The following is a 12,498-nucleotide window of genomic DNA, read 5'->3' as shown; positions in this document are numbered from 1 at the left end:
CAACCACAAAGGAGTGATGTCACCAAGATCAATGCAACATCCGGTCATTCTCACAATCCTAAAGAAGAAACGCTCAATGAAACATCGATACCACAAAGGACACTGGCACAAGTAACTTTGAGAATGACTCGAATTATCCACACAGAACAGTCATTGAGCCCAACAAGCGCAACAAAAACAACAACAATAAAACAACAACTTGTACGACATGGTACAACTCTGCACATGAAGGACAATGTAACAGCACAGCTCAAAACAGTGGCAAGAGTACAAACATACCATGGCATGACAACGAATCTCACCAATTCACGTTTGCTCCACTACAAACAAGCAAGCCAGCTTTCAAGAAAGATGACATACAGAATCGCTACCACAGGCATAAAAAAAGTCTAAATCAGACAACGCAGTGATTCGACAATTCGAACACCTCATGATGACTTCTTGGTTACTTAAGCACAAGAACACAGACGATGTTCACAAAGAAATGACAACATTAACATCACCACTTAAACAACAAAAGAAGAAAGCAACTCAACCGTACAAATTCATAAGATTGGACTCATATTAATTGGTATTGTATAAATCATCAATATCACCACAATTTCTACATGACATCATTCATCTACCTGTTTAACAAGGTACAGAAAATATGTAACACAATAAAATGGGAGGGATGTAGTGATATGCTTCACTGTATATACACAAGGAGTTAATGTAAATACACTACAACTGAGTAACCACTAGAGGGAGCACCAGAGATGTCATGACATGCAGACACGCAAACAATGAGTCATTAGAACACGACACAACCAATGGGTAATCAGGACACAACCAATGGGTAATCAGGACACCCAGAGGTGTCATTTCCATAAGGGGGCACTACACAACCCATATTAAAAGAACAAGGCACACAGGCTCAGGCTCTGCCTCTTCCACCGGCAGAAACCAAGAGAGCAGGACAGGGTTGATTATCAGCAACATCACACCCTAGCACATGGTCGAGAACAAGCTTTTACAGTTAGCAGAGTAGACTGAGCTACTAGAAACAGATTTAGTAGAGTGTTGAACTGATTTAAGAGAATTGTAAGTTGTTCAATAAATACGTTAAAAACTATCTCCGAGTCTGGAGCATCTTTTAGCAGAGCCTACATCAAATAGCAGCTTTTTTTTAAACTCGAGGTAACATAACACAACTGGGTCCAAGCAGTTTTCAAAAACAGAGATAAGATTAATTCATATCAGGAGAAAGCAATAAAGTGGCAATATAAAAAGCAGTATGTTTCATTAATCATTACTGGTTCAAAGGCAGACTGGAGATCTTTGCAAGGCATCAATCTATACAGCAGTGCAGCATGCCAAATTCCCATTGTGAGAAGAGATTTAAAATCCTCTCTACAAACTGCAAGGTTTTCCCGGACTCCGTATGTTCCTCAGATTCGACCATAGACATTTCATTTCAATGTTGTTCAGTAAGAGAGTGAAGGTGTTGGGCCTTTTGCGAGGAAATAAAGCTAATGAAATTAAATTGCCATGCATTTCTTAAGCTGCCGTTCAAAATTCTATTTTTTAACTAACATTTTTGGAAGAGAACATTTCCTTCTCTCCAGCTCCACCAATTTTGGCAATCGAGACTCAATCGGTGGCCTGGAGTTTCCACTTTGGACAGAATTGTCAAACTGGGTGTTTGAATGTGCAGTGTTTTTCTGAAGCAAAGTAATGGTTCAAGTTTCCGCCAAAGTCTTTTGCATTATCTCCAACACAAAATCCTTCATGAACCAAGAAAAGCAGGCAGCAGAAAGAATAACTCTCTTTTCTTCCTGGACCAAATAGATTATTGATTTAAGAGTGAAACCTGATGCATTTTAAGTATAAAATGCTTTTTAAATATTTTTATTTCAACACCAAAAATAACTGTTCAATAGAAGTGTTTAAAAACTAGTGAGCCGCTTACTAGTTTCATTGTTCTGCTCCAGCACATATCTTTGCAAATTAAGGGCGCAATCTACCTGTCGCGTTGTGCCCGCAAGGCAGTGCGGCATGCCCGGAAGATACCGGGATATCCCTCTTTCAGGATCTACCCAGCTCGCCATGCCACCCGAGATCTAACACGATCTCACGAGACGTTACATTCTGAAATTAGAGGCTTGTTTAGCACAAGGGCTTGTTTAGCACAGGGCTAAATCGCTGGCTTTGAAAGCAGACCACGGCAGGCCAGCAGCGCGGTTCAATTCCTGTACCAGCCTCCCCGAACAGGCGCTGGAATGTGGCGACTAGGGGCTTTTCACAGTTACTTCATTTGAAGCCTACTTGTGACAATAAGCGATTTTCATTTCATTTCATCCTGCCCATTGTGGGCGGGATCACTATTTTGCAAATCTGCACACCCCAAAATGCACTCCCATGATCGGCCGTTCAGTGCCGATCTCCACAGACCAGATGGAGCGGCGCTCGTGGGGGTATCCCTCTGGACAGGGTGGCACTCTGGTGCCATTGATGCCACCTGGGTGCTAGCCTGGCACAACTGTTTTTCCCACAACGGATCGGGCCAGAGGGTGCCATGCACGGGTGTTTTTTCAAACAAATTAATCACATTTGGTAAGGGTTTATCCCAGCTCTCATGTTGATAAGCTTTTTTGGTCTATTTAAGCCACAGCAAAAATTTTTGAAGTTATTTAAAAAAATAATTAAGTTATTGAATGAGTTCCGAATACCCTCCGAATTAAGTACTTCAACAAAACGGGTCTCGCAGCCCAACTGGTCTATAAATTGGCATTTATGCTCTTTTCATCTAACCATTTCAGCATATCCTTCTGTCCCTTTCTCCCTCACATGCTCATCTCGCTTCTTCTTAAACACAGAAATCACATTGTCAACAGAGTTTTCACATCATAAACTGCACTGGATGAATGAGGAGTGAATCTGCTTTTGGCAATGTCAGCCAAGGGCAAAATGCTGCCCAGGGCACCAGGTACGGCAAATCAGCTGCAATTTACATAACAGTTCCCTTGCATTCCTGAAGCCATTAAACAAGAGACAGAGTAATGTATCAAAGCTTTCTGATGACATAAGGCTAGCTGGAAATGCAAGTTGTGCGGAGACAGAGAGACTGCAATGAGATATTGACAGGTTAATTAAATGGGCAACCAGATGGCAGATAGACTCCAATGTAACTCTGGAGTTATTCACTTTGGTTGGAGGATAAAAAATATTTTGCATATCAGTTAAATGTTGATCTCCATGTTTATGGAAGGATATACTTACATTAGAGGCAGGTTGAGTAAAAATTCACTAGATTGGTTCCTCAATTAGGAGGGTTGTCCTATGATGAGGGGCTGAATAAATTGAGCCCATACACTCGAGTTCAGAAAAATAAGAGGTGACATCATTGAAATGTATATTCTGCAGATTCTGAAGGGGATGGATAGGATAAACCGAGATTGCGTGCGCTGGTTGAGGAATCTATTCAGGGACAAGTCTCAGGAATTGATTACTTAGGATGGAACGAAAGAAGAGGGAGGAGGGAGGGAAAAATATAACCACTTCAAAGTCACATTTTATTGTACTAGAGGGTCACCACAGGAATGTGCAAGAGAATGATAATAAATACCCTTTCCAAGCAGCGAGAGCTATAAAAATAGAGTCAGAATGGGGCAAGGAATAAATAAGAGCATGAGCAAGTGAACTACGTGGATAGAGATGAGGCTGAGAGATAAGAGAGCAAGAGTGGGAAATAAGTAAGTGAGTGCGAGAATGTTGTAAAATGTAAAAAATTGATTGTTCTTTTTAAACCAAAAAAATGCTTTCTTTGTATTTACTGATGTATATAATGGGCAAACAATTTTGCAACAATGAGCACTGTAGCTTTAATAAGCAAGAACGGATTAAGCACATCATTAAAAAAATGATCCTGCATGGAATTGAACCTACTCGAATGATTAACAGTATATTAAAAAAAGCCATTAAATGGTAGTTGTAGAACTCCTAAATCTTACTCTGGGACATAGACAATGGAACAATTTGTTACAGAATCATTGAAAATCCTGATTGTTTGGCCCAAACATCTCATTTTTGGCAAGCACAACTTCATTATCAAAACTTTTCTGTTGAGAACCAATGCAATCTTTCTTCAAAAAGAGCCAGGAACCACTCCGGGCAATCTTGGAAAAAGTATTGAATTTGAAGTAAAAGGCAAGACATAAACAAAGCCAACTGCGATTCATCATCGAAATCATTTACTCCCACTCCTAGTTGCAAGCCAATGACTCCTGCTGGAATGTGCACAAACCGATATTGAGTGAGGGCAGGATTAGGCTTTCGATAGGTTTGCAAGATTTGCACCAGTCAGCCATGTCTCAAGCTGGGAGCACCCTCGTCTCGGAATCATAACCAACGTCATCACTAGAATGAGTGCTGCATTCTGGAGGCAATATCTTTTCTAATGGGAGGTAAGGTCTGCCATCTCCACTGGCACTATTTCGAATAGGGGAGTCATTCCCCTTATTCTGCTACTTTTGGGATCTTGCCATGTGCAAAATGGCTGCTGCATTTTGACATGATTCAATGATTCCATGATAACAAAGGTGACTAAACTTCCAAAGTATTTCATTGGCTGCAAAGTGTTTTGGGATATCTGGTAGTCATGAAAGGCGCTATGTAAATGCAAGTTTTTTTTCCCCTTTAGAATTGGTTTGGCTAGGGGTGGCATGGTAGCACAGTGGTTCGCACTGCTGCCTATAGCACCGAGGACCCAGGTTCAATCCCAGCCCTGAGTTACTGTCCGTGTGGAGTTTGGACATTCGCCCTGCATCTGCGTAGGTTTCACCCCCACAACCCAAGAATGTGCAGGTTAGATGGATTGGCCACTCTAAATTGCCCCTTAATTGGAAAAAATAAATTGGGTACACTATATTCATTAAAAAAAATGAATTGATTTGGCTGTCGCTACCTGCAAATCCTGCAGGCTGAATTTTTCCAACTTCTGACTATTCTGCCTCAACACTTGTGCAGGTCAGCTGTGCCTCAATTGGGAGCACTCTCGCCATCACAGGGTTATTGGTTCCAGTTCCACTTCAGGGCTTGATCACAAAATCAAAGGCTGACACTCCTGTGAAATACTGAGTGAGTATTCCACTGTTGAAGGTGCTGTCTTTTAGCATTAAACGGAGGACCCAATCACCTGCTTGGGTAGATGTAAAGTTCACATGACACTACTTTGAAGAAGAGCAGTAACATTGTTCTTCCTGGTGACCTGGCCAATATTTATTCCTCAACCAATATTTCAAAAAAGATTATCTGCTCGTCACAATGCTGTTATCGGGAGTTCTGCCGAGCTGCCACATTTCCTCCATTACAGTAGTGGCTGCGCATAAAAAAGGTACTTAATTGGCTGTAAAACATATTGACGTTGTCGCCACCGCAGTTGGTAATTCCGTCAATACAAAATGGAGGAACGCAAAGCTTGCAGGTTAAAATGGACAAAGTTTGCAGCACAAGCAGGCTGCACCAAGCCAATGTGTATTCTGTCTGCTAAGAGAGCAGGCAGCACCAAAACGAACATTCCGCATACTAATGAGGCAATCTCCAGGATAGTTAACATAGTAATGGAACGATCCCAGGGACAATAGACACAAATAGGGAAGTGATTGCAACAGTGTATGGGAAACCAGACACCCCGGCACCAGTAGGGTTCGAAAACAAAGCACCTGAAGGCCCGCCCAGTAGCCGAGGGACAGCCTCAGTATTGGGGGGATTCAAACAAATCGATTGGGAAGAGACCCAATCGATTCCCAGCAGGTAGAGGGTCCACCCAAAAGGGCACGAAGCCCTAGGACCTATAAAAGACAGGTCCCAAACTTAGTTTGTTCTTCTTGTCCAGCCCTCCTCTCTTGACCAGCCCTCTCGACCAGCCTTTTACCGAAGAAGACTTTGACCGAGAGAGAGGAGAGGTTTGGGACAGCAGCCGCCAGCAAGTAAGTGTCTCACAACGATCGCTACCAGAGATAGACACTCCTGACCCCTTTTTAACCCGTACCAACCTGAAGTCTGCGGACCAGTGCAGAGAAAGAGGCCTTGTCCCCTGACCCGGCAGTTCCCTTTAAGATAAGCATTGGTTTATTTAGTGGTAGGAATAGTTTAATCATCTTAGCTTGTGCATGGGTAGTATTATAATAAACTCAGTTGTTTGAACTTACTAATTGGTGTATGGTTTTATTGCTTTGAACTTGACCTTGAAACTTGTGGCGGTATCTTAACGATACCTGGCGACTCCAGAGCCAAGTAACAAAACAGAGCCAAATTGAGTGTTAAGCACACTCACCCAGAACGAGCAACAACATGTCCATGCAAAACGCTATATAAATGCAAGTATTGCTGCAAAACATCTTGCACTCAATCGGGACAAATACAAGAATACCAGATTTCAAACAATTTATACTGTATGACAAAGGACGATGCTGATTCGGTGACATGTTGACTTTAATTGGTCCAGATATTGCCATGGTGATGTGCTGTTTGATACGATCCACCAATTATTGTGACATACAGCCCACATAACCGGCATGGCACCACCATGGAAATTCATTAACTACATTACTCATTTGTGTGATAAGCAGAACGTCTTTTTGACTCAACAAAGGCATCCGTTAGTGGAAAATACAACTCCTAGTTGAGGAGCAGACTGAAATGGCTAGCTTCAATTTTGCTCACATTTGAGGTACATTACCAGAGGGAGGGAGAGAGGGAGAGCGAGAGCCAACAGCAGAACATACGAGGCGAGAGAGAGAGCAGAACACGCGAGTGAAAGCAAGAGAGAACTTGGTCATAATTGCTGACATGGTGTTAACACCCAATTAGTTATTTTGCTGCTATTGATCATCACACCTTGGAAGATGAACTCCATACACACAGCTGCTCCTCTTGCAGCGAAAATAGTTCCATAATCTCTCTGAAAAAGGGTTTTCTCTGTACTAATTTTGACTACTGTAAATATGAAAGTGGGCATTACTTGCTTTCTCTCAATTTAATACATAGTGATTAGAATGGGCAGCATGGTAGCATAGTGGTTAGCAACAGGCTTCAAAGCACCATGATCCCAGGTTTGATTCCCGACTTGGGTCACTGTCTGTGCGGAGTCTGCATGTTCTCCCAGTGTCTGTGTGGGTTTCCTCAGAGTGCTCTCGTTTTGTCCCAGAAGTCCCGAAAGACGTGCTGAGGGGGGGCGGGGGGGGGGGGGGGGGGGGGGGGGGGGAGCGAAGTGACAGTAGAGTGGGCCTAGATAGGGAGCTCTTCAAGAGGGTTGGTGAAGGCTCAAAAGGCTGAATGGCCTCCTTCTGCACTGTAGGGATTCGCTGATTCTATTCTATGATATAACTATCAATGCTTTTTTCTTCTTGGATGCCCACAATGAAAAATGTTAAAACTTTCTTCATCAAACTTCAGTATATATTGTTGAACGGACGAGACAGCCATTGCCCTGTATTCACATATTTAAAGTACCATCAGCTAGTAAAGCATTGAATTCTGTCATTATATTGCACTGCAGGAAGTTCCGTCAGCTGAGTGCAAATCAAAAACAGTTAAAAATAAAAGTTCACCTTGACGTGAAGTTCATGCACATCAGAGGCAGCTGCTACTCAGCACAGAAATTATTTCTGGAGCAATAAATTTACTAACTGAACACATGAATAAAAGCATTGTTGCATTATATTAAAAAAAGGATTCCTGTCATCTTTCATTTCTGTTCTGGTGACATAAAGGAATCATTGAGGGGGCGTGGGGTGAACAAAAAAAGTGATCCGAAAATCGGAAAACATCAGTCTTCAATTTCTCCTTTTACATCTGAAGTTAATAGTCACACAGAGGAAATGTGTTTAGATGCTTTTGAGATCCCTGGAGATGCAAAATATCAAATACATTACATTGCCATCAATAACATTGCAAATGTGGAAACCTGAAACAGTTACCTCCACGAACAAATCCATTGGTAGTTATAGCAGAAGTTGATAATCCAGTAATCGTGGTCACAACAGTCGCCATGCCAATGACGACAAGAGAAAGACCTGTTTACAGAATAATAAATGTTATTCCTATAAAGAGGTTCAAACCAAAATTCAAAATCATGTTTCAGCAGACAATAAGATCATATAATTTTCAATTTTTAAAAATACACAATGAGATAGGTGCTAGAGACAGCAATAAGGCATATAACATTTACTTGATAGCATGGAATTGTTAGACCAGATGATAAATGGAGAGCGACTATGATCCAATGATCCTGGATTCTAGTTAGACTACATTTTACAAAATAATCAGCTCCAAAGTTAATCACTATCCTCCCCAAAATGTTACCAGCATACATAGCACTGTTTAAAAGCCAATGAAGAACACTGCTTCCAGCCTGCACTGTATCATAAAAGTTCAATCCTGTCAACCACATTGTTCTCCCACACCACTCTATGCATGAAGTAACATCTCCTATTTAACAGATTTAAGCAAACTTAGATCAAATATCTGAACTGCCTTAAGATTGTGGGGTTATATATTTTTGAAATGTTATATAATAAAAGTTCAAGATCTTCAGTATATTTGTACGGTCAATCAGAAAGGTGTACCTTTAAAAATTAAACTTAGAATGCGTAAATTTAACCTTTTTGTGCCAAGACTCACACTGATGGCACTGGTTCCCAGTGGCGAAGCCTCAGGAACAAGTGTTGCTAACACTGATCATGCACAATATTGGATCAGCTTTAACAAACCATTTTAGAAGTTATTTTTCTTGTCCGTCCTCCCAATTTCACATATTAGTTAACAATTCCCCAGCTCCTACACCAAACAAGTAAACAATGAGAATGGTCTGGATAGGAAACAGGCAGCTTTCTTTTAAATCTCCGAAGACCTATTGTCTATAAAAGGCACGTAATTCAACAGATTCATGTAACAAAATTATTGTAAACAAACAAAGGAAGCATAATGGGGAACCCAGAGATAAAAAAAGTTACAGATGCAGTGGTAGATTACCATATAACTGACCAGAGATAAGCACACAAAAGATGCCACCGACATATTGTGCTTTAAAGCACATGAGTAATATTGCATTATTTTACTAGCCGTTGCCCCTCAAGAACTCCCACTTAACATTGATTTAAAATATTTTCTAAATGAGAGTTACCTCACATTTAATTCTGGTTTTAAACAATGAAGGCTAAAACCATATCTAAATTTGTAAAGATATCGGTTACACAAAAAAACAATACTCACACTGCATTAAATATTGTTGTAACGTAAATTAATGGAGAAATGTAATGGAATAGTTAGAAATTCAATGGTATAAGAGCTTTTTAAAAAGGTCTCAACCTCCCAACGGCCTAACATCTCATTCATGAAACTTGTGATCTGAGCACAAGCTTTACTGGCCCCCCTCCCCCGCCCCCCATTTCCACTCCACCAAAAGACTTTTCCAGACTGAAAGTTCCTGCTGAACTTAAAAATGTCATGAAACCTATCTACAACCACCTTTTATTGTTGGTATACTGCCTAATCAGCAGGTGGAATTTTTCTTCATATTTCAGTGCATCTAGAGATTTAATGCTCTAGACCAGGGGTGCGCAAACTACGGCCCACGGGCCGCATGCGGCCCGCCAAGAATTTTTTTTTTTTTAATTTTAAGGTTAATATGGGGGGGCTGTTGGGTTACTGGTATAGGGTGGATACGTTGACTTGAGTAGGGTGATCATTGCTCGGCACAACATGTGTTTCATGTGAAGTTTCTACTTTAAAATATTAATTAATAAAAATTAATTGTTTTTTTTCTTTAAAAACCTTTTATTTTGGCCATTTTAAATATTAATTATTTTACTTAATATACTATGCGGCCCTTTAAAATTGTGAATTTCTGAATGTGGCCCTTGCACGGAAAAGTTTGCCCACCCCTGCTCTAGACGGACTGTATTTACTGTCCAGACACTTTCATCAGCTGATTATTAGCAAGCTCAGATACAACACTGCAGCACTAGCAAGATAAACTTGAGGGGGGGGGGGGGGGAGCAAAGACAAGTTTCTAATAAGGAAACAGCAGATTAATATAACTACCATTCCCACTTTCAAGCTCTTTTAGTGGAAAAGGGAAAGGTTTGGGGTGTGGAAAAAGTGAGGATAATAGAGAAACGAGAGCAGGAGAGAGAGTAGGAAGCCATTATCAAACTTCATTGCAGTTTGTAGAATTCAAGGTTGCCCTGTTCATTCAATGACAGCTGCATCTCAGATAGTTATTAACACCTACACAAAATAAAACCCATTTGTGAAGAGCAGAATGTCAAAATACATATTCATCCCACACGTTACAAACTCAGTCAGCATTTTACTGTCAGCATTTTAATGGAAGAATCAAAACGCATGCTAGCCATCAGCATCCTCCTTGCATCAAACATTTTTATTTTTGACTGAAGTAAACAATGTGAATGTGGGATACACATCAAGTGCACTGCAGAAATGAACACAATTTACCATGCATCTACTGACTGGAATGAACCTGGTTAAAGTGGTACTGCACATCTCAATGAAAGGCATTATAATTAATGTTGGAACGCCACTTCTAATAAACAGTATTTTGCATACTTATCAACTCGGTATGCCACATAGTGAGTTGGCCACAGACGTGGCAAATCCCAGATTTGTTTCCTGATTTGCACCAAGCTATCAGTCAATACAAACAAGGAAGAAAACACCACTCAGCTCCTTAAGCCTGTTCCACCATTCAATAAGATCACAGCTGATCTGATAGGAACCTCAACTCCACATTGCCAGCTACCCCCAATAATCTTTCATCCCCATGCTCATCAACAATCTATCCATCTTGATCCTAAAAATATTTAAAACACTGCTTTTACTGCCCTCTGAGGAAGAGAGTTTCAAAAACTCACTCTTAAAAAAAAACACTACTCTTCAGCTGTCTTAAATTTAAATAGGTGATCCTTTTAGTCTTTCGGCATCACACGCATGTGGTTATTTGGTGGGCGTGAAACTCTACAAGACGAGTACCAGGAGGATATTGGGAGAGGGAGGAGCACAGAGGCAACTATGGTACCACACTTCCAGAAGGCATTTGATAAGGTGCCACATCTGGGTGTCCTAGTGTATGAATCACAAAAGGCCGATACAGCAAATAATTAGGAAAGAGGAATAGTAGGACACCCAAATTCATCTGCATCTCAGAGCTCTGCAATCTCTCGCCATTTAGCTACCGTTTCTTTTTTATTCTCCCTGCCAAAATGGACAATTTCACATTTTCCCACACTGTATTCCAGTTGACAGATTTGAAATGGAAAATGAAAATCACTTATTGCCACAAGTAGGCTTCAAATGAAGTTACTGTGAAAAGCCCCTAGTCGCCACATTCCGGCACCTGCTCAGGAAGGCTGGTACGGGATTTTCCCACACACTTAACCCTTTGTAGCCTTCTGTCCTCTTCACAACTTACTTTCCTATGTTGTTTTGTCATCAGCAAATTTAAAAACCAAACCTTGTGACACACCACTCCTTACATCTTGACAACTGGAAAAAGACCCATTTAATTCTATTCTGTTTGCTCTGTTAGATTAGCCAACCCTCTATCCATGCCAATATATGTTACATCCAGCTTTTGTTTTCCGCAATATCCTTTGACGTGGCACCTTACCAAATGCCTCTGGAAATGTGGTACCATAGTTGCCTCCGTGCCCCTCCCTCACCCAATATCCTCCTGGTACTCATCTTGTACCTCCGTGCCCCTCCCTCACCCAATATCCTCCTGGTACTCATCTTGTAGAGGTTCAAATGCACAGAGTAGCCACATGCATGTGAAACCGGAAGACTAAGTGGAACAAAACCAATCACCACTTTTTGGGAGATAATAGAAAGAAACTCAATGCTCGTCCACTGCACTCTGGAAATCTAAAGTTAAACTACCTAGATTGCAGCTGTCAACATTTTGAACCCATGTGGTTTAATTTTAGAGCAAGCATTAAAAGGTTAAAATGAAAACAAAAGTATAAAATGGATATGGATCGTAAGTGGAGTGTCTTTATTTAATGACGATGCTGAAGATCAATTCGAAACATTGGTGCTCCTATTCAGTGCACCCAGAACATCAGGCATGTACTGAAATATTAATCCAATAAAAAGTTCAATTCAAATAAATGAGATAATTTAACTAGACAAGATAGTTAAGGATAGTTAAGTCGTTAGGGTTTGGCCATAGGTTACATAGATTAAAGTTGTGATGGACTAAAGTGTCAATTAAGATGGGAGCAACATACCTTAATGTTAAAATCTTGGTGTTAAATGGCTAATAATGTAAAATACGTCCCAACTACTATAATAAGAGTGGACTCCGAGAGGACGACGCACAAACATAAACCCAAGCTCTAGTTAACCAAGCTAATGACCGCAGATGAGACTGGTGTATTTTTCTCATTTGCCAATTCGTTGATTTTAAATAGAGCCTACTAGAATCAATAAGTTTCT

General features: G+C 40.7%; 1 protein-coding gene across 2 annotated transcripts in view; it reads right to left on the bottom strand.

Annotated features, from left to right (window-relative positions):
* The window catches only part of slc12a2 (solute carrier family 12 member 2), a 267,674-nt gene that overhangs the window by 145,610 nt on the left and 109,566 nt on the right, over positions 1-12,498 (bottom strand). For both annotated transcript variants that reach the window (XM_038804704.1, XM_038804705.1), the window contains exon 4: positions 7,962-8,057. In XM_038804704.1, the coding sequence (XP_038660632.1) occupies positions 7,962-8,057 (96 nt within the window). The remainder of the gene's footprint in view (positions 1-7,961; positions 8,058-12,498) is intronic.

This window comes from Scyliorhinus canicula, chromosome 8 (assembly GCF_902713615.1).
Source record: "Scyliorhinus canicula chromosome 8, sScyCan1.1, whole genome shotgun sequence".
In the NCBI taxonomy this organism is placed as follows: domain Eukaryota; kingdom Metazoa; phylum Chordata; class Chondrichthyes; order Carcharhiniformes; family Scyliorhinidae; genus Scyliorhinus; species Scyliorhinus canicula.
The sequence above is the reverse complement of the archived record's forward strand: the minus strand, read 5'-3'. Positions and strand labels throughout refer to the sequence as shown.